Source organism: Clytia hemisphaerica, unplaced genomic scaffold (genome assembly GCF_902728285.1).
Source record: "Clytia hemisphaerica strain Z4C2 unplaced genomic scaffold, Clytia hemisphaerica genome assembly, whole genome shotgun sequence".
NCBI lineage: Eukaryota > Metazoa > Cnidaria > Hydrozoa > Leptothecata > Clytiidae > Clytia > Clytia hemisphaerica.
In genome coordinates, this window is record NW_027104406.1 from 500,585 (window position 1) to 526,618 (window position 26,034).

Sequence of the window (26,034 nt, forward strand, 5' to 3'; positions counted from 1 at the left end):
ATTAGGGCTTTGAAAGGTGAAATACTCTTCTTCGAAAAACTCTTCGTTTTCGTCTTTATTTAATTCTTTCATTTTCAATTTTTTAGATTTTTAGATTCTAAAAAGGTAGGTAAAAAGGCACACATAAGAAAAGTTATACATTAATCTTTTTAAAATGCAAAAATTATGCCATTTAAGTTGGTGTAAAATCGAAAAATTGCCTTAAGTGAGAATTCATGTGAAAATTGTAAAAGTGAAAAGATACGTCAAAAATAAATCATGTTTCATGGTAAATTTCGGCAAAAAAAAAACTTTTAATTTAGACAGACAGACATCAACCTAAAAAAGAAACAGGCCCTAGTCTATAAGGCTTCTATTATGTTACCATCTAAAAATGGTCCATTCCATTTTATATCCATACAGGGGGATGGACGAACATTTCCAATTCGAGAAGAATTTGCAGGGCATCTAAAGAGTGTTTACTCATTTTTCTAGGGAGTAAAGATTTATTTTGAAATTTTCACGGGGTTCCAGACTGATTTTAGTTCGTCCACCCTCACTTAGAAATATAGAAAAAGAATTAATCCAAGGGTCTTTTTGAAAACTTTGCCATTTTCCAGAGGGTATCCATACATTTTCAATCTTTTTGACGTAAAAAGGTTCGTACAACCCTCTGTAAGAATTTTTAATGGAGCAGCCCAATACACCTTTTCAACCGTAGTCGAGCGGTCAGGCACTTGCCACTTTATCATTTAATTTACCACCCTAAACTCGATCCAATCCTTTTTTTTTCTTTTCTTATATTGTCTATAGGTGCGAAAAAAGACAGGGACGGTTTTAGGGTGGTAAAACGGACAAAAAAAATGCCTGCGCAGCAATTGGCGGCTACGCTCGAAAAGGTGTATAAAGCCGGGAAAATTAGAGCTTCTGGAAGAACCAATACGTAAAAACTTACTTTTATCATAAATAGTTGAAATAATTTCATCAGTCGAAAACTTGGGAATATAGAGGATATCATCCAACATGAATTTGCCTCGATCACCAGCGAAGAATCGAGACGCGGGTGGACTAGAAGTAGTTGCACTGTATGTTGTCACCTCCACACGATCCTCATTCATAAAGCAAACCATTTTTGTTGAAGGCGTTCTTTGGAAAGACATGCTCAAGAAAAACCATTGGCGATAAATATCGTTGGGAATATTCGTAAATTGACATTTCAATCGGTTGTTAAGGAGCTTGATGTAGATGTTTAACTCCTTTCTGTAAGGCTTAACATTAATGACTATACCAGCAGCATCATCATCAGATCCTTGACCAATAAGCAGCATGAAACCGTCTCTGTTTTCATCCCCGCGTAAAATACGAATCCAGAAAGCCAGTGTCATCCCATCGGGACAATATGAGTCTGAGTAAGTTCTGAGAAAAATATATATGCTAAAAGAATTTCAGATAAGGTAAGCTATGTATTTTCAGTATTTAATTTTCTAAAGTGCATTTCGACTCGTGGAGGAAGGGGGGATGGTACTTAGGCAAAATGGGTGCCGGCTATGTGCGAAAGAAAATTGAGTCTATCTCTAAGGGTCCAAAATTCACGAAAATCGAAAATTCCTCTCTCAAAACGGGTTGTGATTTTCCAAAATTTGGACTAAAGTCGAGTGAACATTTTCAAAAACTTTCAGAAAAGTCTCTCTAAGCGTCCCAAAAACATCAATCTTTTCTTTCTCTAAGGGTCGATTTTCGATTTTGGGCTCGTACATACCCGTCACCTTGAAAACCAAGTACCCCCCCCCCCCGGACTCTGACTGATAAAGATTTAGTCAAAGTCCAATTCTTCTAGAAATTTTGGTAACAAATAACCACGACAAAGTTTCAGAGAATTTCTATTTTTTCTTTAAGCTTACGTCAGACATGGAGTATTAGCGCTGTCCCCGAAATTGAAACACTGAAGTGTTTGGCATTGCACGACTCTTGTGTTTCGTGCCATATCATATATAACAAGACCATCACCAGTTCCTTCAGTCAAAACATCGCCACTTCTTCCCAAATTCTTCATTTGTCCATCATCGAATGTGAAATAAACAGAACCATCCTCTTCTAAGGGGTCTAATATAAGGGAAAGAACTATACAAAAAGAGTGTTTTGAATTAATTTTCAGTAACTGAACTGGCCACTTCTTCCCAAATTTTTCATTTGTCAATCATCAAATGTGAAATAAACCGAACCATCTTCTTCTAAGGGGTCTAATATAAGAGGAAAACAAAAGTGTTGGGAAAAGTATTCTTGTCAAAACTGCAAAAGTTGAGTATGTCCATAAGGAGCATCTTATGGTGTTTCTAGAAAAAGTGGAGAGGGAAGAAGGGAAGAGGGAAGATGGAAGGACATACAAGTAATATCAATAGTACGAACCAGTTTGGTGCTCAGTATCATCATGACCATGTTCCTCATGCTCACATTCGTCAGAAACTGTGTAAAGGAAAGTTAATTTCTCTACCTTATTGGTATATATTTTCGCGTGTTACAAATTTTCGCGGGTACTTAATTTCGCGAGTTTTTTGGTCAATTTTCGCGAAATTTAATACTGTTTAAATTTTTCAAAATTACAAAATCGCGAAATTAAATACACGCGAAAAAATTTTTCTTAGTATTGTGTTAGTATTTTTACATCAAAAACGTTGTGTTTCAAGCAAAATCAGTCTTTTTCTTGCTTTATATTCCCACTTTCTGAAAATACCTAGTTCAGTGAATCGCGAAATTTAATACACGCGAAAATTTTCCAGAAGTCGGCAATCGCGAAATTTAATACACGCGAAACACGTTTTTTCGAAAATTTGTAACACGCGAAAATATATACCAATAATAAATAGATTCATGGGAGATTTTCTCTATATCTATACGCTTTATCTCAGTGATAATACATACAAAAATATTTCTGAATTTCGAACGCCGTGCCTGCTTTTGCAAGTCTATAAATAATTCTCTGCACTAGAGTTAAAAGGCAAGACACACATGGAAGTTTCTATATATTACTACAGACAGATAGACAGATAGAGAGATAGACAGATAGACAGAATTTACCCGAAGAAATGGTTGTGTTGCATTGACAAACGCCTTTGTCATTTGAAAAATCGGGGACGCATTTCGTCATATTCTGACAACGTGCTTCTTCGCAAAATGAATTCTAAAAGGAAAGTATTTGGGTTTATATAGTCACTCTATAAAAGTCATTGCAGGATATTTAAGATGATATTTCATTAAAATATTTTTTTAATTATCCTCCTAACTAACAGAAAATAATATGGAAAAACTTGTTGATCCTTATTGGTGTAATAGACGATATCGGATTTAGATAAATGCAATGCATTCTGGTTTCTAGGGACTCTCAAAGGAGTTATAATCTATTATAATTGATCTATTATCATTCCTTTGAGAGTCCCTAGAAACCAGAATGCATTGCATTTATCTAAATCCGATATCGTCTATTTTGGGCCTACGGCGGATTGAGGGCCTGGGGAAGGGGTTCTTAGGCAAAGATAGAACGGTAAGGGTCAGTTTTTTTTACCCTCAAAAATCTCTCTAAGGGTTACAAAAATAAGTCAAAATAGTCTCGTTCCCATTTCGGGTATTTTTAAGGGTGAAGGGTAAAAAAAAACAGAAAAATATCAAAAAATCTCTTTAAGGCTAGAAAATTATTTAGTCAAGATTTAGTCTCTCTAAAAGTCACTTTTAGAGGTCTGGTCCGCACATACCCGATATTCTCAAAAACTAGTACCCCCCCCCCCAGGATTAAGGACCAATGTAAAAAAGGCCGAAGTTTTTTTTAATCTGAACGCCGCTGTATTTTTTGATCGTTTAAGTGTAAAGGTAAGCAGATAAAATTTTCTTTTGCTCTTTATTAAACCTTTTAAGCTCGTTAATAGTTCATTGGATAGCTTAGAGTCTCTTCAGCGCCGCCAAATTTAGGAATTAAATCACTCGTTGACCAAAAATGGTCAAAAAACGGTTTAAAAAGTGGATTTTTAGCAAAATGTTCGCCTTTTTTTTGACTTTTTGGATTAAAATCTCGCTGGAAAGACTTACTTTTTTTTTTTTGTTAAAAGCATTGATCTTCAATATTATAGAGGCTGTCTATACTTTACCAGTCGAGTTGGGAAGTGCAATGCCAATTTCAGTTTATTTTTCCTGTTTTGAAGCAATTTCAATTATTTTTATTGGTCTTAGCGTTTCCAACCCTAATTGACTTAATTGATTTAATTAAAAGATCAAGACAGGACAGTAGCACACAAAGGGCCGGCGTAAAAAAAGGCCGATGAAGTAATCAAAATATTAGATTCTTACCAAGACATGAAAAGAGGTCCAACCAGTGCTATCAGTACGAATTGTGCTCAACACACTTGGCAAATGATCATAAACATTTTCCACGAACAACTCACAAGTGGAGGTTGTATCTTCTGATTGAAACGCTTCCAAATGAGCACTCCTACACACGTCTTTTCCTTCTTTTACACAAGCTTCCGAACAAGAACGTTCTCTTTCTTCTTGACTCCCTGTGAAGGAGAGTGTTTTACTGGCCGTCCATAATGCAAATTTCTTGTCTGATACTTTCACCAAGGAACCATGAATAATTTGTAGACGTCCAAATGTCTGCTTGCACTGTGTCTTTTCACAAAATTCTCGAGCTTGTTTAAGCTTCCATATTGATAAAATAATAAGTGCCCTGAAAATTGTGGTAGGGAAAGTCTTTTAGGGGAACTGAAGGATAAAATGTGCCACTTTGTTCCTCGCACTCTTAAAGCAAAGTAAATTGTTTCGTTTGCAGAATGGTCTGTAAAATAGACGTCGAGCCTCTGCCAGAACTCGAAACTACTGGGGCTTTCTTATTTTCCTCTAAAAATCCTGGGTTTACCTCATTTTGAGGGTACCTTACTACACGAATATGACTAGGCAAGTATTCAACGGCCTTGAAATTAACACGCAAAAAATTAACACGAATTCTATTCGCTTTTTGAAGGACACCACGGCTGGTTTTAATTAAGGGGGTTTTTATTAAAACGAAATTTTTCAATTCGTGTTAATAAAATTACTAGTAATATTCGTGTATTAAGGTATTCAGAGATATATTTCCCAACCCCCTGGTCTTCTTCTGGTGACGCCAATTACCCATGATGGGTATAAGATGATCCTAAATATAAGGTATAAGATCTTACCTGAATAGATCGCTATTCATCTTTCGTACACACTGTATTTCTCAAGTATCTGCTTCTCGCGTTTCTCTGCACAATTAAGAGTGCTCAATACTTGAGTAGAGCTTGTTACATAAAGATTAAGAAATGTTGTATTTCTAAAGTATCTTCAATGATTCTTTGCTCAAAATGACCCGATCCGAAATGTATCAACTTCAAAAATACTCCTAACGTCGAATTTTAGTCTAGATATATTGATTTCGTGAGTCATAAAATGATATGGTAAGAGCTTTTTCTATTGATGATTCAACAAGAAAGGATGAAACTCGATTCCGCTGATTTCGAATTCTGTTTCTGGAGATTCTTAATACACAATTCTACGGCGGAAGCACCCGTTCTGGTTCCATTCTCTGAATGTTTCATCAGAGGAAGCACCTAAATGTCCTAAAGTTACCGGTCATTAACAAATGATTTAATTATTTCTATAAACAAGTATCTTCTTTTGGGTATTCATTGCAGATGAGATGGAGTTTTTATAAGATACTTTAATAATTGATCATTTCGAAGTAATAAAAATGACGCGTTCTTTAAAAAAAGTATAACAAAATTGTTTTTTACTGGTTAACGACCAACCAAATCAAATAACAGCTTGTAAAAACTCAATCTCGTCCCATCCATTGATATCCCTTATAAAGATATGTTAGAAAAGCAAATTCTAGTATGAAACGATAGACCATTCATTTCACTTCCCTAACGAAAGTTACACGCTTTATTTTATAAGAACAATTTTATAAGAACATGAGGCTGAAAATTAGCCAAACCGAAAGAACAAATTAAGACCAATCTGAGCCTCAGGTTTCAGAAATTACTAAAACAGTACTGATTTTGACAGATTTTAATAGATTAAACCAATAAACCCATTTTAAGGTTTTAAGTAAAGAAACTAAGCGTATTATGGACATTGTAAGAACATTTAAGTCTAGAAATATATAAAAAACTAAGAACGGTCCAGCCTGAGCAAAACTTGTTCTTATGAAAAAAGCGTGGTTTCAATAAAGCTCCATTCAGATAGGTATGCTGCAATTTAGGACAATTTAGGACCAAATTACTTAGATTACTGTAACTGTGCAAAACCTCGATTCAGGCCCTAAAAAATGAAGATCAGTGTTTTGATGACGTCATCGAGTTGAAAATATTTTATGATATTGTCATACCATGTATGTATGTATGTATGTAATAGATAATAATACCATAGCATACTATGGTGTATTGCCTACGTAAGCAACATCAGCTCCAAATTTGGTACAAGACCAGCGTCCAAATTTAAAAAAAAACCCTTAACCCTATTCGTGCTAGGGAGGGGGAGGGCTTTTTCTGTTCAGTGGTGAAACTAATGTCAATAACTCCTAAAATAATAAAGCTTTTGCCATGAGATTTTCTGTAAATTCCTAACTTTTATTAAGTTTAAAAATGAAATAATTTTTGACACCTAAAAACTTTCACACCTTTACCATGATGCTATCATGATTAATGCTCTGAATTATCTTGAAGCATTGAAGAAAAATGGCTAAAGGGCATCGTGCGAAATCCAATTTGATCACGTGCCTGGTTAATATTTTACAGACCAGTCCTTATTTTAACTCAAAATGCTCACTTTCAGCATAACCAAACGGCTGGTCTGAAATTATAAACTTTTTATAAATTACGTCACGAACATCACTTGCCTCGTATTCCAACAATTACCATGGTGATTATGTCCCTTGAGACATTAGATGATTCTTTTATGCAAAGTTTAAAAAACATTTTTTTTGACTGAAAGGTTCTTAAAAAACCGAATTAAAAAATGTTACTTTCTCATTCTCAGCCTCAGCATGTTTCTCAGATGTTTCTTTTCTTAGTTTTCAGGCATTCTGAGCTTCGTGTTTCTTAAAAGTGTGTTTCTTAAAAAAAACGTGTATGTCAATAGTTTCAAAACGAGGCAAGTGATGTTCGTGACATAATTTATGAAAAGGTTTATTCGAGGGTAAAGTTTATCCTTTCGAACGCAGGTCCTTTTCAATTTCAAGGACAAGAGGTCTATTCAATTTTAAATTCAAAATGTGGAGAGGAAATCTTGTCACTTTGACATGTTTTGAACTTTTTTTGTTATAAATATTTGAATAATCTTGTCAGCAAGTAAAAATCAATTCTCTCCGCCTCTGTGAGAGTGTATACACTATAGCCATACTCAATAAAAACACATTATAATACACGTTTTTTTTTAAGAATTTCCAAAGTTTTTGAAGCCTTTAGATGTTCTTAACTTTTTGAGTTTTAAGCCTATAAATGTTCTTAACATGTTCTTATTTTCAGCGTTTTTTGAGTATTTTTGTCCACTTTCCTAAGAAATCGGGTGTTTTAGAGTCCATGAAGCCTTAAAATGTTCTTAGCTTGTTCTTAGTATTTTGGCCATCGAAGCCTTATGTTCTTATATAGTTTGTTCTTATAAAAATATTGAATATTATTTGAACTGACTGGTTTCGATCATACCACCATTGCGTACATATTTTTTATGAGAACAAACTATATAAGAACATAAGGCTACGCTTCGATGGTCAAAATATAAAATCTTATTGAACAGGTTAAGAACATTTCAAGGCTTTATAGACTCTAAAACACCCAATTTTTTAGAAAGCTACACAAAAACATTCAAAAAACAGTGAAAATAACAACATTGTAAGAACATTTTTAGACTTAAAACTCAAAAAGTTAAGAACATCCGAAAACTCCAAATATTGTTCGATACTGTTCGATGTTATTATAAAAGACGTTGTGTTTTAATCTCAATCGATGTGACGATTACCCCCTGGATAACTACCCCTTGGATACCTCATAAATTCTTCATTTCGGCTATTTTTGATTTTATTTGCCATAATACTAGCAGTTTCATATCTGATAGACTTATTTTTTTCAACCAGAAACTATACGGACGACTCGGTTTTATCTGGTAACAGTATGGAAATAATTATATTAAATTGTCGCTGTTTTTCTTTAAATTTTACTTTTGGAATGGCAAAATTTCAAAGAAAATTATATTAAATAGTTATAATTAACAGTTATTAAGAGAATTAATTTTTGCAGGAACTAACTTTCGCCGAACTAATTTTCGCGGAACTGATTTTCGCGTTTTTATGTGTCTACCACGAAAATTGGTTCCACGAAACACGATTTTTACTTACAATGTGTAAAAACCCTTATGAAAATGAAATAATTTCGGCAAAAAAGGGTAGCCGCCGCGAAAATTAGTTCCACAAAAATTAGTTACCGCGAAAAAAAAATCTATAAGAGAACTTGACCTTGTTGTTGTTTTTTTTAGTTCAGGTCTACATGTAATGAATGCAAGGATAATGTTGTAGACTCAAAGAAAAAGAAAAATGAACCATTTTACAAGGTGAGTCCTGATGATATTAATATACATATTATCGGAGTTTTTGATTTTTCTAAAAAAGCGATGCATTGTGGGATTGTTTCGGGAGTATAACAATAGAAATCTCATAGGAATTCCTCGAGGGAATTCTATTGTAATACCCCCGAAACAATCCCACAAGGCATCGCTTTTTTTAGAAAAATCAAAAACTCCGATAAGATCTATTTCAATAAGATTAATTTTCACAGGATTAAAAACAGTACTTGAATTTCCTTTAGAAAGTTTAATCATAGAAAACCAAAGTGCTTTAAAGATATTCAAAAAAATTTGGAGGGTTAATACTCGGCAAAATCCAAAAAGCCAATTGAGTTAAACTAAAAAGGTTAAAATTTCTGGATCAATTTTTCAGATTTTTTGCAGAAGCGTGCGCTTGTTGGCCAAGGCCTTTTTTAACCATAGCGGGATGAGAGGGTAGGCAGGGCGACCCAGTACACGTTTTTTTTTTGCGAAACTAGTTTTACAAAGCAGCCTCAATGTTTCTTAAGGAGTCGGCCTTTTGAGCCTTAAATGTTTCTTACATGTTTCTAAACTGTTTGACATAATCAGCCTCATGGAAGGCTGCATTAGAAGGTTCTTAAAAGAAACCTAATTAAAAAATGTTATTTTCTCATTCTCAGCATCAGCATGTTTCTTAGACGTCTCTTAGTTTTTAGGCATTCTGAGCCTCCTCATGTTTCTTAAAAGTGTGTTTCTTAAAAAAAAAAAACGTGTACGCTATCAGTTGAAATTTTTCGATTGATTCTTTTTCAGGTTTTGAAGCATCCTTACGGTATTTCAATGTTTTTCTTTTTTAGATTGTTGGCGTTTCTGTCCGTCTTTGACGTAACGAAAGCTCAGAGTACTTGTGAAAAAGCCCAGTGTAAAAAGCAGCTCTTCGATTTCCAGGCTATTCATGGTTCCTTGGTAAAAGTGTCAGACAAGAAATTTGCTTTATGGACGGCCAGTAAAACACTCTCCCTCACAGGGAGTCAAGAAGAAAGAGAACGTTCTTGTTCGGAAGATTGTGTAAAAGAAGGAAAAGACGTGTGTAGGAGTGCTCATTTGGAATCGTTTCAATCAGAAGATACACCCTCCACCTGTGAGTTGTTCGTGGAAAATGTTTATGATCATTTGCCAAGTGTGTTGAGCACAATTCGAACTGATAGCACTGGTTGGACTTCTTTTCATGTCTTGGTAAGCATTCAACAGTAGTTTAAAGGGATATATATTATTTTTCTTTTGTAATCTAACATTTATAAAAGCAGGCTCAGTTTTTGGTACCTAAACAATGGCTCTATTGTTTGAGAACAATAGAATGCTAAGCATAATGCGAGCCTGATATAACGATAGACACTTGCTTAAAAGAACATGTAATCAGATTGTGGGATATTCCAAGAAATGGTCAACCACGATATGTTTGATTTAACCACCATCTATGGGTACATGGTGCATGGGTCGTAGCGCTATCCAGTCAAAATGAATTTGGCGATTTGGCGTAACGTGCCCCTCTCCATGGAATGGTCGTTGTTTTAGATATTTGGCATATCAAATGGGCCATTCCATTTTATATCCAAACAGGAGGGTGGACGAACATTTCCAGGGGTAATCAGAAAAAATGCCCAGGGGGTATAAAAAAGTATTTTTTCATGTTTCCAGGGGGTATAAGGTTATTCCAAAATTTCCAGGGGGCAAAAGACTGATTTTAGTTCATTCACTCTCACTTTTAAGATATAAAAATAATTTTTCCAATGGTTCTTTTGCAAATTTTGAAATTTTTCAGGGGGTGTTCACATTTCTATAAATCTTTATTTGCCTTGAATAGGTTTGTCCCCCCCCCCTGTTTAGAAATTGTATGGAACAGCCCAATCCGTCTATATATCGTGAGGAAAAGCTCATACCATCTGATTATTATCCCTTTAACTTAGCTTTGAATTGAATATGAAAATTAGTATTTGAGGATATTAAGCAAACTAGTCTAATCAATCATGTCAGAGGGTGGGAACATAAAGGCAGCGGGCGTTTGCTAGAATAGGAACTGCGTAGGAGAATGAACAACAGTTGGTGAGAGGCTGCTGATTAACAAGGGCTTTCAGCCCTTCCCTTCTTCCTACGCTTACTACGTTCACTTTTCCCGCGTGATACCGTTCCAGCCTGACTGGCGTGTCAGTCTACGGAACTGGTTGATTTTCTTTGTTCTCGTGCGGGACTTATGAAATAGCGCAGTTTTTTTTCATAACGTCAGCCTGGGTTTAGGTCCCAGGTAAAAATTAGGTTCCCCCTGAGTTTCAAGTCCCCCCAAAGATTTATGAATTTTTTGTTAGCCCCCAGGACTTTTGACCCTAGACACTTTCAAAAAACTGATCCAGTAAAAAGGGGTTTTCCAATGTAAATTGCGTTCAGTTCTAAGTCTAAGATAAAATATTTTGCACACTTTCTATAAAAAAATTGTGCCGCATTCAAAAAAATTTCAGATTCACGAGCTTCAATTTGAGTAATTGAAGCCAACTATTAAGATTCAAAGCAGTTAAAAAAGGTTATACCTCAATTTTACCCAAGAAAATATAAGGGAGGGTCAAACGATTAAGTTCAAAGCACAAAATATTTTTCTCTTAAAGTCTCTCGAGTTCGCAAAGCATTTAGAATGACAGATTGAATCTAGTGCTTTCTTTGTTTTCACTCGGCATATTTTCAGATGAGATGAAGTTTTTATAAGATACTTTAATAATTGGTCATTTGAAGTAAGAAAAATGACGCGCTCTTTAGAAAAAGTAACAAAATTGTTTTATTACTGGTTAACAACCAATCAAATCAAATAAGAGTTTATAAAGTCCATCTCGTCCCCATATTTTTCAAGATTTCACTTTTAATCTGACGTTTGCTTGAAAACCACGCGCTTCATGCGCAATAAGTCAAACACCTTCCACTAGAATAATCTTTTTTTTAAGAATTCATTTTGTGAAGATGCACCATGTCAAAATATTGGAAAATGTGTTCCCGATTTTGCGACCAATGAAGGTGTTTGCGAATGTACCGGTTATTCGGGAAAATTCTGTCAAGATCTTAGTAAGTAACCCAGCTGGCACACAACGTTGTTTTATAACGTTCATATAACGTTATATGGACGTTATGAACTTTGGATGAATGTTGAAACAATGTTTTGTGCCAGCTTTGGGAACCTATTTGCCAAGCCTCGGTTTGTTCATCAGTAGCATGTCACTGTCTATGGTGCTGTATGTCCGTCTTTGAAGGAACAGCGCTTTTTTAATGACCACACGACAAAGACCCTGAAATCTATCCAATATTGAAAAATACATACTTACTTCAGTTGAGATCAAAACAGCTTTTTCCAGTTACTGAATATTGCATTTTTATCGTTTACCAGACCCCTTAGAAGAGGACGGCTCGGTTTATTTCACATTCGATGATGGACAAATGAAGAATTTGGGAAGAAGTGGCGATGTTTTAACTGAAGGAACTGGTGATGGTCTTGTTATGTATGATATAGCACGAAACACAAGAGTCTTGCAATGCAATCTCACAAACTGTTTCGATTTTGGAGATGACACAAGTACTACATGCATGAAGTGAGTTTTTGTTATAAACAATAGGGTATTAGGGTATTGAGCGCTCTCAACCAACTACAGGATGTCCGTAAAAAAAGTATCGAATCGAAACACAGCTATAAGTAAAACGTTTTTCAACTGCCTGAAGAGGGCGGTTTTAACAGTGTAGATGTATAAGTAAAATCTCGTTTTTAAATTGAAATAAATTTTTGACTCACTTATCTCTATGATATAAACACATTACTTTCCTTACATCTTATCTGGGTATGAGAGCTTTTAATATTTTTGTAACGTCCCTTCCTCAATATTTATCAGTCAAGAACACGATCAAATTAGCCTATCATAGAGTAATTAGACTACTATTTTAAATAGTATGATTTGCCGAAAATCAACAAAAATGTCGATTGCTGAATATCAAAGTCAGAAAATCGGGCATAAAAATGCAAAATGGCGGCAGTAAGGAAGATGGGTTTGACCAGGGAAAATGGAAAATTTGAAATTAACAAAAAAATAGAAACTGATAATAAAAATTTAATTACCTTTTTGCCCTGAAGATTTTCCACCTCGACTTCTTTTAAACTGGTGTACTTGAAGCTTTATTTTTCTAAAACAAAGACTGGTTTCGGAATGAATTTTTCACCGTAAAAAGCCTTCAGTTAATCCAAAATTTAAGCTGAAGAAGTTTATTGTTTTTTCGTAAGTCGAGTTTACTTACTTTAACCCAATTGATCATGCATCGGGAATCTTGTGCAAGGGGATTGGGTACCATCACTCTGTAGAGACTCCTCTTTGTTATATTACATTATCGTGGTTTGGGAAATCTGTTGATTGCCTACTTTTAAACATTGAATATCTGTTTTGAAATATTGAAATGAATTATAAAAAGCTAGGTGAATTGTCACCATATTAAAATAAATCATAACACACTTTTCTTAGTTTGTGAGATTGCATTGCAAGACTCTTGTGTTTCGTGCTATATCATATATAGCAAGACCATCGCCAGTTCCTTCAGTCAAAACATCGCCACTTCTTCCCAAATTTTTTGCATTACAGTAATTATTGTATTAAAATTCTATGTATTTTAGAAAGTACACAATGCCATATTGTGCTGGTGGGATGACACTGGCTTTCTGGGTTCGCCTTTTGCGTGGGGATGAAAACAGAGACGGTTTCATGCTGCTTATTGATCAAGGAGCTGGTGATGATAATGCTGGTATAGCCATTAATGTCAAGCCTGACAAAACAGAAATAAACATCTACATCAAGCTCCTTAACAACCGATTGAAATGTCAATTTACGAATATTCCCAACGATATTTATCGCCAATGGTTTTTCTTGAGCATGTCTTTCCAAAGAACGCCTTCAACAAAAATGGTTTGCTTCATGAATGAGGATCGTGTGGAGGTGACAACATACAGCGCAACTACTTCTAATCCACCCACGTCCAAATTCTTCCCTGGCGATGAAGGCAAATTCATGTTGGATGATATCCTCTATATTCCCAAGTTTTCGACTGATGAAATGATTTCAACTTTCTATGATAAAAGTAAGTTTTTATCCGTCCTTTTGAACAAGACCTAATTAGCGGTGGATTAAATTTAGGGCTGATGAAAAAAAAAATCTTCACATCATCCTCTTACAAGCTAATACTACATTTACGGCTACCATATTAAGACACAATCCAATATTTTCTAGATCGAACTATCAAGATACTATTTTTTCAGAGGTAGATCTGATTCAAATTTTATGCATAAATGGTAGAAAGCACATTCAAGTCTTCATTTTATTTTGTTCGATGATTTGTACTGAGACTTTTTAATATGGAACCGTCGTAGTTTGTTTCCGTTCACACTTTTTTATAATTTTTTTTAATCTTCATTTCAGCCAAATCAAATTAAGCTAACCGGGTTTGACAGAATGGAGGTAAAGATTAATACCTATTCAAACTGTTTTATGCGAAAAAAATGTTGCGTGCTGGTAAGCGCAGTTGTAATTAATTGAGTTACTGTGTGTGTCTTATCGCAGCATTGATAACAAACTGAGTTGTCAGTTACGGGGTACGAAATGGCGTCCGTGGAAAAAGCAACTTTGTTACCAAGTTATAATTTATTTAAGTAGTATTTCAAATGCACATTATTTAAGTTTTTAAAGCATCCAGCAAGTGATTTTATTACTTTTTCATATAGTTTTCGGAAGCTCATATTGGGATTTTCCCGAGAACACTCTTATTTAGAAACGAAACCTTTAAAGAGAACACCAAATAATTCAAAACGAAATGTTGTCCACATAGTACGTACGCACTAAAATGTCAAAAATCGAGTACCCAAACCCCCTTTGTACACAAGCGTACGCATATGCCTAGACCCCCTAGTTAGTACATACTTTTTCCATCCCCGCCCCCTTAACTAAAAGATTAAGGTGCAAATCGTCTGGTAAAATATGAGTGTTTCATTAAGCATTACTCTTAGGTGCCAAATAAACGCCCCCCCCCCGCTTGTTAATTTAGGTGCCAAATAAACGCCCCCCCCCCCGCTTGTTAATTTTTGGAAAATTTTCCAACTTCCCGGACCTTATTAGGAACCCCCCCCCCCCCCGTTTATTAATTTTATCAATATTTTCAGTGTAAGAAGAAGTCGCCTTATTTTGCTCCAAAAAGCCTGATTTTACCCTATATTTACCTTATTTTTGCGTTTTCAGAAGTACAATCTTCAACCCCCCATGGCAATTAGGCCCCCCTCGTTTATTAAAATTTCGAAAATTTTTCCACCCCCCCCCCCCCCGTTTATTTGGCACCTAAGAGTAAGCAGATATGTACATTATTTCACGAGAACAGGACAACAATTGACTCTTTATCTATTTCTCACGATTTTACATGCAAAAAAGGGCTGAAAATATTTATTTTGCGTACGTACATTTTCGTTCGACCCTCCCTCCCCCTGTACGCAAGCATACGCTTTTTATAAGATATCCCCTCCTCCCTTAGTGCGTACGTACTATGTGGACGGCCCCCTAGAGAAGGATTTTCAACCTTTCTCAAGCAGAAAAAAAGTGAAGCCTTAAAGTTTAAGAAGTTTGCACCACATTTAGAATTATAAATTGAATCTAGCTCTTTCTTTCTTTGTTTTCGTACGACATATTACTATCTTTTGGTTTGTTACATCATTATTTATAAGTTTGAAGATTTCAAAGTGTTTTGTAAGTACTGTAGAGTTTGCTAGATATATTTAAAGTAGAATCTTGAAATGTAAACTTGTTTGAGAAATGCTCAGAGAGCAGACGTGGGTGAAATTACAGATTTTCACTAATTAGAGAAAATACAAATATATTTCTCTAGTGGAGTCGATTTCTACGTTTCACACCTATTTCTATGTTTGGAACTACCCTACAGCCGGTTCAGAAAATCATATCATTTTAATCAAGACTTAAAAAATATAATTATATAAATCATTATCATTTGCAATATATTGTATATTAACAATGCACTTTACACCAAATACAGTGTGTTCGGTAAAAGGTGGAACAGATCTTGTAGTAAAATTTTAAAATCTCATTAGCTCTCTGGAGTTTAGAGACATTGAAATAAGATTTAATTTCTTCTCTTTGTTATTAATTCAATAGATATTCAATTCTCAAGGTAATTAAATTTAGTTTTTGGAAACAAAATTTTGCTTAGGTAATTAGGTGATAAAGTATGAGGATTTTTATTTATAGAAAGTCTGTTCTATTTTATTCCGGAATAATCTGTAAATGCATATTTTACTTTTTCTTTAAGTTTTTAGAATTGCACGTGGTAAAAAAAAGAAAATCTTTTTAAAAGATCTGTATAGTTCTGAAAGTTGAAAGGTTTAAAGGCGTGCTTGTATAGTGGTTATCAGCCTTGGCTCCCGCATACACCTTCGCGCCCAGGTCAACCCATGCCATGTGAGGGGGGCAGTCATAAGGTTCGGCCTCGCGTAAGTACTGCTCCCAGTGTCGATCGAGTCAAGTTGCAGTGTCTGTCGTGATTTCTACTCCTTCGGGAGTAGAGCCCATCCAGAATATATTCGGAGGGCTCATATTTACCTATCTATCTGTCTAAAGGTTACACATTTATTTTCCAAAAAATCCAAAGTCGAAAGATATTCCATCTTTCCGAAATTGGACCAAAAAAACTGTAAACAATAGACCTTTTCATAATTTACGTCGCGAACATCACTTGCCTCGTATTCAAACAATTACCATGGTGATTATATCCCTTGAGACATTAAATGATTTTTTATGAATAGAAAGTAGTTTTGATAAAATCCGCTGGGAGTTAATTACCATGACAATAATTTCAAAACGAAGCAAGTGATGTTCATGACGTAATTTATGAAAAGGTCTATCTGCAGTGAATCGGATTTATATTATTATTAAGTCCTGGTAACGAATTTCACTTTCGAGGTGCCCATTACTGTCTCCAAGGAGACCCTTTTATACTTGCCATTGATAGCATTCAGGAATTTTTATCAACACTTCAAACTTCTGAGCGATTTTTGCTGTTTCTCGTGTTCAAGCCTTGCTCTGATAACAGACATTTATTTAAGTAATATTCTAAAAATGTTTACTAAGTTTTAATGTTCTTGTGTAACTTGGTGCAATATACCAAGAAATTGCATATTTTGGAGTTTGCAAAGCCTATAAGTGTTCTTAGCACGCTCTTTTAAAAGTTCTTAGCAAAACGTTTAATCCACAGGCAAATCTATATCGAGGAATGAATTCGTTTGAAGAGGGATGGAAATGTAATGATATCTTCAAATTCGTTTAAACAAAGCACAATGAAATTTTTATTTAAGGTGAACTATAAAGCATAAAATGTGCATGGTTGAAAAAGTGAAAAATATAATATAATAGATATACCTTGTGCAGTGTAATGCGTGTAGTGCTTTAAGGTGCAAAAAAGGAAAGATATTATGACACGTGGACATCCATTGAGGAGTTACTTTTCCCATAAGGCCTCCACTGGGCCACCAATCACTTCTATCAATTGAATTTCGCTGAAAAGGAAAACAAAACAATTACTATCAAAGGAATAGTACCATGGATTTCTGTAAAACCCGAACGGCTAGATGTCGTGCGTTAAGCTCTTCAAAGTAAAAGAATTGAATATCGCAAACAAATATTGCTGCTATATTGTTTTCGAAAACCTGCAAAGCTTCTTGTTGGTCAAGTGCTGAAATTATATTGTAATCACGTGTGACCTAGGTAGTATTTCCTACCTAACCTTGGCACACTTTTCAGCCAAAGCACGACATCTAGCCCTTCGCGCTTTATAAATCTATAATAGCACACTGCAGTGAATTTAAAAATAGTAGCAAATCATATTAGTTAAAAAGTACGCCACAATGAAACGAATGAGTAAAGAAAACACTCACTGCTATTATAATAAGCCGAGATCATATCATCCGTCGAAAACTTGGGTACGAAAAAAACATCATCTAATAGATATTTCTCAATGCTTCCAAACAAAGCTCTCGGAGAAGGGCTTTGGGGTGAAGTCAGCGTGGCCGTTGTAACTTCAAGACGTCTTTCGTTCAGAAAGCATACAAGCTTTTGTGTAGACTTATCAAATGTGTAGCTAACGAACATCCAATTTTGATAAAATTCCGTGGGGACGTTTTGGAAGCGACAAAACCAGTGGGTGCTGGGTAGATCCAGTGAAATTGTAAACTCTTTATTTTTAAAATCTGCGATGATGTCAAGCCCCTGGTGAGTTCCGGTCCCTTGAGTCATTATTCCAATGATTTGGTTAACGTTAGCGAAACCCCGTAAACATCGCACCCAAAAAGACAATGTCATTCCAGTCGCACAAAAAGGTTCTGTATAGGTTCTATAAGTTAAAGAATTTGATTCATAAATATATAAGGCAACAAAAGATCGCATTCAAATTTGTGATGACACGGTGGGAGAAGCAGAAAAACCTTTTCCTCATTTTGTTCAAAAATATTGTAACACAAATGGTAGGAGACACCTTTCATAATGAATGATTTCCTTTAAAATATTTAGAATATCTAATTTAAGGACAATCTGCTTTTACGTACTGCTGATTAAAGTGACCCTATAAAGAACGATGAGAATCGAAAATCGTAATACATACAAATACGAACTTATAATTAACTTATTTTAGGGTTTTCGAAGGTGCAATTTCGGACCCCCCCTTTAAATCGGACCAAACCACTATTCGGGACCTCAGAGTACGGATGACCCAAAAGATCTAGTAAATTTGAGCAACTTTAGTGGTAATTCACCACATGGGCAATCCATATAGGACGTATGTAGTCAAGGGGTGAGAAAGGTTTTAGCAAAAGTAGTACATCATTTGTTTGAATGACATAATTTCTATTGCTCTTGGTGCGTACAAGGGTGGGGGGGGGGTTGGGGTAGGGTGTCAAACACAAAATTGCACGAGGAGAAACTTTCGCCATTTTTGCGAATTTTGGCCTTTTTTGCGAAAGTAAATGTATTTGAAAATTCTTAACAGGGCTATTCGCGAAAGTTTATGCTCGCGAAAGATTTTCAAAAAAAATTGGAAATCTATAAAATCGTAATAAATATCAAATTTTTGGCATATTTTTTATCTTTTAATGCCTTTCTAAAGTCGAAGAGCAACCGTCTTTATCGGAATAGTTTTCACTTTTAAGACAATTTTTATTCGAGAATTCTCATTTTACCCAACGATTCGCGAAAGTTTATACTCGCGAAAAGTATTTTTTCCACAAATTCGCGAAAGTAAATGTCGTAAATTTCACGATTTCGCGAATTTTCGTTTTCACAAAAAAGTTTCTGCTCGCGAAAGTTTGTGCGCCTTAAGTGGATGACCCAAAAGACTCTTCCTTACGTCAGACATGGAGTATTAGCGCTGTCCCCGAAATTGAAACACTGTAGTGTTTGGCATTGCACGACTCTTGTGTTTCGTGCCATATCATATATAACAAGACCATCACCAGTTCCTTCAGTCAAAACATCGCCACTTCTTCCCAAATTCTTCATTTGTCCATCATCGAATGTGAAATAAACCGAGCCGTCCTCTTCTAAGGGGTCTGGATAAGGAAAAGAATGAACAGTAAAGAAATTTATCACCTAAAGATTTCCCAACACTATAAATGAACCGATATTGGATAGGGTTGAATCCAGATGAATGTATCGTCGAGAGCTGAAGCTCGTAGATCTTTATAAGCAAAGGAGAAAATGATGTCAATTCTATAAACGAGTCATTTTTGAAAAATATCACGAAAGTTATCATGATTTCTGAACTATATTTTTAGCTAAATTGGTGAAACGGTTGGCAAACGATATCACCCACCGAGGATGCACGATCTCTTATTTTCCCCCTATTTTCTACTTTCCTATCTTCTATACTGGTTTTCTGACTTTCTCAAGTGTTTCTAGCTGTTTTCTGAAATTTGTCCGTACCGGTGAATAGGTCTCCTACCCCGGCTCGAATACCTTGGTTTGCAAACCTATTGCCTACTCTCGGGTACCTAATAGCCGTCCCCCGTCGCTAATTAATTTTTCGAAAATTTTCCACACAGGACATTCTTATTCCAACCCCCCCCCCCCACTTATTAATTTTTGGGAAAATGTTTTTGAAAGTTCCCTCTTTTGTCTCAATTCAGCTGTATTAGCCTCCTTTTTAAAAATTTTCCACCCAGGACAATTTTATTCCAACCCCCCCCCCCCCGCTTATTCCAATCCCCCCGGCTATTAGGTACCCGAGAGTAACAACAAAACACGGCAGAACGCTCTCATTTACAAATACTTATAGCGTATAATTTACAGACCTTGATTAAAAAAGCTCCCAACCCTACTGGTGCCCCTAGTTAAGCCTTCGGCCTTATATTGTGACTCTCGAGCGACAACTCTAACCCTAACAGATAATTGATTAAAATATTTCACTCGCAACCTGGTGGATGATATCGTTTGCCAACCTGGTAAAACTTGCAGAGAATCTCAAAAAGGTTAGAGTTACAGGAGAATTTTTAGCATGAATTTCAATTCCAGGCCATCTTCGTTTTTTTTTGTTTTATAACACTATTGGAATGGGAATTTTCTAAATTGTAAGAAAGACCTTTTTTTCTAGAATCGAAATGAATGACAATGTTTACACTTTCAATAACCTTAGATAAGACTCTTCAGACTTTGAAAGGGGACCCGAAAGTTAGACAAAGATTTTACGGATTGAGTAGTAATGCTGCAATCCCACACAAAATATTTGAGATAAAGGGGATTTCCCTGTGAAATTTTAAACACCACAAATAATTTTTGAGTTGGAAAGTAGAGTTTTAACACGAGGCGAAGAAAGTGGAAGTACTGAAATAGCAATTCTCGATCGAACTTTAAATTCTGAAAAACGTTAGAATACACTAAAGTCTCAATTTATTTCGAGCAAGATTGTAGCAATACTGTCATTTTCACCGAAACTGGGATTTTACACTAATAGTTTATGAACTTGAATTTCACAGATGTAACTTACCTAAATCTTGACAGAATTTTCCCGAGTAACCGGTACATTCGCATACACCTTGATTGGTTGCAAAGTCGGGAACACATTTTCCAATATTTTGACATGGTGCATCTTCACAAAATGAATTCTAAATAAAATAAATATGAAATGCTTATCAAAATATATCTGCTTGATAATTTCCATAAGAAAGAAGGGCTTTGGACGCTTTTATAAGGGCAGAATGTTTGTCAGGCAGACCTTTAACTCCTTTTCTTTCAAGCAAAAAATAAATCCGGAAAGCCGTAAAGTTTCCTTTCGTTGCAAAACTACCCCGCAAACCGGAGGTTCTATTCTTTCAGAGTAAAAGGGTTTGGTATAGGCTGAATTGAAATAGAAACCTTCACAAATTCAGAAATGGACAGTTCTTACCAAGACATGAAAAGAAGTCCAACCAGGGCTATCAGTTCGAATTGTGCTCAACACACTTGGCAAATGATCATAAACATTTTCCGCGAACAACTCACAAGTGGAGGGTGTATCTTCTGATTGAAACGCTTCCAAATGAGCACTCCTACACACGTCTTTTCCTTCTTTTACACAAGCTTCCGAACAAGAACGTTCTCTTTCTTCTTGACTCCCTGTGAAGGAGAGTGTTTTACTGGCCGTCCATAAAGCAAATTTCTTGTCTGACACTTTTACCAAGGAACCATGAATGACATCTAAACTACCGAACGTCTGCTTGCATTGTGCTTTCTCACAAGTGTCTTGTGATTTTGTGCCTGTGGTTAGAGCAAGCATCCATACCAGAGTAATCCTGAAAGATCAATTGAGGATAGTTTGTTGTTAACTTCACAAATGGGATAATCCTGAATTAAATTTTTAGAAAATATTAGGAATTGCTTTCAACAATATTTTATGTGAAAAAACCATCACAATTATATTCCAATTAAGACCAAAGAAAATTTGGAAAAGCAGCAATTACCGGCATATTTCCTGCACTTTCGGCCAGAGAACAATGTTTATAAAAAATCGGGCATATAGGTATATATCCATTTTGTATCAGAGTGCAAAATTTCATGAGAGAGTATAAAATACAGCTCGAGAAAGGAAAAAAACAGTTTTTTCGGCGATAATCAGCTGTTCCGGCGATTTTTAGAAAATTCAAAAATCCTTGTTAAGAAAAATGAAACCATTTTTAATCGTGGTCATTATTGTTTATGTTTTGGTGTGAAATACCAAATGAGAATCTAAAAAACCGGCAATTTCCGGCAAATTTCCGTCATTTTCGGCCGGAAAAAAATTTCCTCAAAAATTAGACTCGGTCATATTTCCAGAACTGCTTATACGCATCTTTGTGCAAAAAATCTAAAACAAAAACTAATGATGAAATCTCGAGAAAATGCTAAAAAAAACTGGTGTTTCTGTCATATATCCGGTATTTTCGAATTTTTTTTCGAAAATCGGGCTCCAACAGATTTCGGGCATCACCATTTTGCATCTTTGTGCCAAAAATCAGAAAAAACTAATGAGTCAATCTTTTTTTGCCTATTTTAAAGAGACCTGCTTGGCCGACAATCCTGGACTAGTTTTTAAAGCAAACTCCATTTGGACCGAAATTATGAGTTCCACAACAAACAGAGGTAATTCTTTTTCCCTGTAAATATAGATATCATGATATGCACCACTGTAATGACTTCACGAAATTATGCAACTTTTTTGTTTTGTTCCACCCAATACGTCACTTTTTCTATTGTTTAAGTGACGAATTGGGTGGAATATTGTAAAAGTTTTCAGAAGACTCTCCAGTAGTGCATATCATGAATAGATCATTCTGCCCTCGAAAATTACAGTACGGTAAACAATATAAATATTGTGCTATTTTGCTCAACATTTTGATTAAACGTTGCCAAAAACGAATATAAAAATTAGTATTGGAGTAAAATTAGTAAAGGTGTCTTGTAGTCGTTGTCGTAAATCAGTTTCTTTATATTTCTCGATATATGTGAAAGTACGCACACTCAACCTATGCAGACCATTAATACACCTATTCGACCGTAGTCGCGCGGTCAGGCGCGTGCCACTTTATTATTTAATCATCCCTCTAAACTCGATCCAATCCTTTTTTTTTACACCTTTACTATTATCTACAGGTACGAAAAAAAGACTGGAGCGGTTTTAGGGTGGTAAAGCGGACAAAAAAATGCCCGCGCGGCAATTGGCGGCTACGGTCGAAAAGGTGTATTACTTGAGCCTATTTTGATGAAAAAAACATACCTTGAAAAACGAATCATTGCCATCAGGGACTTTCACTTTGATGAAAATTCTTTATCCCTAAAAAGAAGGAGACGAAAATAGCATTGAAACGCCGCGTTATATAACCGCAACCCATAAACACGATGTGACCTGTAGACGTTCGATTGGCGGTTTTCACATCAGCGAGGTTAAGTATTTTGACGAAAATTACCGCGACGAACGAAAAAGGCTCAGGCTAGAAGCTTCAACCAATCACGTTGCGTATTTTCACTATACTTAACCTCGCAATTAAATGTACAGTAAGGTATTCTACCCCCAAACCAGAAATGAAGCAAAAAAACCCTGTAAAATTCACAAAACAAATAAACTGAACCCACATGACTCACCTTCATTTTTTAAAGTGTTTTTATTTTTTTATTTTTTTTGTGATATTTGTCATTTGTCCAAGTCAAAATTAATTCATAAAGAATTAACAATATTTAGAATATGAATCATTTATAAACTTTGAAGAAGAAATCACCATGATATCATTTATAGTGCGGTCAATATTCCCCATAGGAGTTATTATTTTTTCTATTTTGGGATATCTACATGGTGATAAATCGGCATGATCATTTATATTCATAATTCAAGGCAATGTCACAAAATTCTTTTTTGGGACATGGTTTTTTTCCAACTGTTAATTTTGTCGTGTATCTTCTATCCCTTTTATATAAGTTACAGGGTGGAATTTTAGAAGAGAAATCCAGCTGTTTTGGTCATAAACATCATTTTTTTCCAGGTATTTTCAGCTGGAAAATGTACCTTTTTCCAGCCTTCACCCAAAAATCTGTACTTTTTTCCAGCTATACAAGCGAGTGAAAAATTACTACCAGTGAATACCGCTTAAAACCTGCAAAAAATAGAAGTACCCTCTATCTGAAAATTTAGGTTGAATTTATTTTAGGCTGAAACTTTTTGTGTTAAAAGTACGCTGTCTGTGGGTTCTACAAAATGGTTTTTCTCCATAACTTTTTATAAAATAGTCCTTTTGGTCTCAAATTTTGAACAGTGATTCACTGCAAAGTATCTAATGTTGCAATTAGATGATTGGGACCTAAATATTGTCAAAACTGTACGTTAAAATCAAAATACACCTTAAAAACTAAATTAGAACTTTGAGGGCCTTAAGATTTCTTTGAGGTCTAACCATGAAGAAGAAAATGATTTTTTTCATACCTACCAAAAGTATAGGTACCAAAAGAGTATAGGTCTTATGACCTATTGTGTTATCTCTAGGTCCAAGAAATTTAGTTTTTTGAAGGGATTCTTGATAAAATTTTGATGACTTTGAATTTTATTACACTTTGCGATAATTCAAATTCTCGGAATTACTTTATCACACGAATATTATTAGGCATTTATTGCTTTTTCAATGACATCACCGCTGGTTTTAATTAAGAGAGTTTCTATTAACACAAACTTTTTCAATTCGTGTTAATAAAGTGACTAGTAATATTCGTGTAATAAGGTTTAAGCTTGATTTTATGAAAGTATATTTAAGAGAGGTTGTGAAAAAGTGAATTAAACAATATTTAATTAAGTTTGGTGGCTAAGAGAGCCCAAAATGCATCTTTGTAAGTTTCAAGGGGCATCCACTGGTACTTCTAGATTTTCAAAAGATATTTGTTTTAAATCGATCATACAGATCTAAGCTCATGAAAATCTTTGTAGAGAACATCTGATGGACTAAACTGAAAAAGGCTAAACTGATACCAGGATAACATCTTATGAAAATTATAATATGTTAATCACATAATAATTCTAACAAATTCCTGAAGTTAAAATTAAAACATCAAAAACTTTTTTCCAGTTTTTCCAGCTTTCCTGTTTGGAAAATGTACCCAATTCCAGTTTTCCAGCTAATTTTCTGAAAAAGGCCATTTTCCCAGTTTTATCAAAAATATGATACGCAATAGTTGTCGGACAGTTGCGAGTACAATATGAGAAATATTTTACGAGTTCCGAGATTTTTTCGTACAATATTTTCCGAGCGTTTATGCGAGCAAAATATACGGAAAAAACCAGAACGAGTAAAAATTTCCAAATAGTACGAGCAAAGGTCTGATAACTGGTTTATCGGTGACCCTAAAAATGCACTTTTTGTGTTGGAAAAAAGCGCAGGGTACTTTTGTAGCAAAGTGACGTTAGTAGCACCACTACAATGCAACAACATCTCTTCGTCAATTCATATTTTTACATGTAGAATACAAGATATATTGGACTCTTTATAACCAATCAGATTGCAGATATTTTTTTGGATCGCCGATACAAAAAGATCTGAACACAATAAGAAATCAGTGATTCAACACAGAATTATGTCATGACTTTTTAATGAGTATCTCTATTTCTCTTTTTTTGTCAATTATTATTCAAAAATCTTTGGGTTAATAAACCATTGAATGTATTTTCAACGGTGAATAACAATTTAACGTAGCTTATCGTCAACAAGAAAAATGAGCAATCTGATTGGCTAAATGCTGTACATAAATGCTGTATTTTAAAGATATTGTACCGTACAAAGATAAAAAAGTGTTCACATACTTTTAAAACCCACTTTACTACGGATACAGTTCAGGCCTCGAAAAACCATGCTCCAATTTGACCAATTTGTCCGACAGCTCAACTGCAACCAATACATTAGAAAATCCATACATTGAAATCATATCACCAGAGTGGTAACATCTGCCAAGACATAACCAAATAATCACAATGTGGTACCAATCCAATGAAATATTTATTCGATATATAGGTTTTCATTTTTCATTTTTTTTGTTAGAGCATGCTAGAAAGAAATAAAAGTCATGGTTTAAATGAGAAAAATCTTGCAATTAGACCCAAAGAGTATTGAGCTAAACTAGTAGATCAACTGGAAAAAGGGAATTTCAGATTTCTATTTTGTTCAAATAATCAAAATGCTTGATCATAAATTACATCACAAGCAACGCTTACCTCGTTTTCAAAATATTGCTATGGTAATTGATTCCCAGGAGGAGTTCATCAGAAGTTTAGCATATTTATAAAATCACCTAGGTAATTGTTTCAAAACGAGGCAGTCGCTGCACTATTTATGAAAAGGCCTATCTATCAGTGGTTTTAGCTTGGTTATGTCAG

At 35.0% G+C, this 26,034-nt stretch overlaps 2 protein-coding genes across 6 annotated transcripts; one reads left to right on the plus strand and one right to left on the minus strand.

The window, feature by feature from the left end:
• Positions 1-1,881: 1,881 nt before the first annotated feature.
• Positions 1,882-25,701, minus strand: LOC136820098 (uncharacterized). Of its 5 annotated transcripts, none has more exons than XR_010848526.1 (11): positions 25,465-25,701; positions 22,903-22,959; positions 21,058-21,442; positions 20,659-20,776; positions 19,024-19,225; positions 17,561-18,015; positions 17,046-17,182; positions 4,315-4,693; positions 3,055-3,157; positions 2,386-2,442; positions 1,882-2,082 (listed from the first exon to the last, which is right to left on the minus strand). XR_010848526.1 is itself a non-coding variant. In XM_067076336.1 (7 exons), exons 2-7 carry the CDS (start codon positions 22,923-22,925, stop codon positions 17,169-17,171), a joined length of 1,197 nt encoding a protein of 398 aa, XP_066932437.1. In that variant the 5' UTR covers positions 22,926-22,959; positions 25,465-25,701; the 3' UTR covers positions 16,945-17,168. The 5 variants fall into 5 exon arrangements, 2 of the variants coding, with proteins under 2 accessions (XP_066932437.1, XP_066932439.1); XR_010848528.1 differs by lacking the exon at positions 25,465-25,701 and adding an exon at positions 23,268-23,393; XR_010848527.1 differs by lacking the exon at positions 1,882-2,082 and adding an exon at positions 2,174-2,219.
• LOC136820054 (uncharacterized) lies at positions 8,057-14,249 on the plus strand. Its single transcript, XM_067076287.1, has 7 exons — positions 8,057-8,145; positions 8,515-8,589; positions 9,420-9,798; positions 11,550-11,667; positions 11,987-12,188; positions 13,253-13,713; positions 14,052-14,249. The coding sequence occupies exons 2-7, from the start codon at positions 8,573-8,575 to the stop codon at positions 14,063-14,065; spliced, it is 1,191 nt and encodes a 396-aa protein (XP_066932388.1). The 5' UTR covers positions 8,057-8,145; positions 8,515-8,572; the 3' UTR covers positions 14,066-14,249.
• Positions 25,702-26,034: the final 333 nt, after the last annotated feature.

What these genes read in the sequence shown, in the direction of transcription:
- LOC136820054 (XM_067076287.1), top strand. An exon ending in GGACTTCTTTTCATGTCTTG is followed by an intron (nt 9,799 to 11,549) that starts GTAAGCATTCAA and finishes CTTTTTTTTAAG; the next exon opens with AATTCATTTTGTGAAGATGC. An exon ending in AAAATTCTGTCAAGATCTTA is followed by an intron (nt 11,668 to 11,986) that starts GTAAGTAACCCA and finishes ATCGTTTACCAG; the next exon opens with ACCCCTTAGAAGAGGACGGC.
- LOC136820098 (XM_067076336.1), bottom strand. Translation starts at nt 22,925, where the DNA reads ATGGCAATGATTCGTTTTTCAAG. An exon ending in GCAATGATTCGTTTTTCAAG is followed by an intron (nt 21,443 to 22,902) that starts GTATGTTTTTTT and finishes TTGATCTTTCAG; the next exon opens with GATTACTCTGGTATGGATGC. An exon ending in GCTAATACTCCATGTCTGAC is followed by an intron (nt 18,016 to 19,023) that starts GTAAGGAAGAGT and finishes TTTAACTTATAG; the next exon opens with AACCTATACAGAACCTTTTT.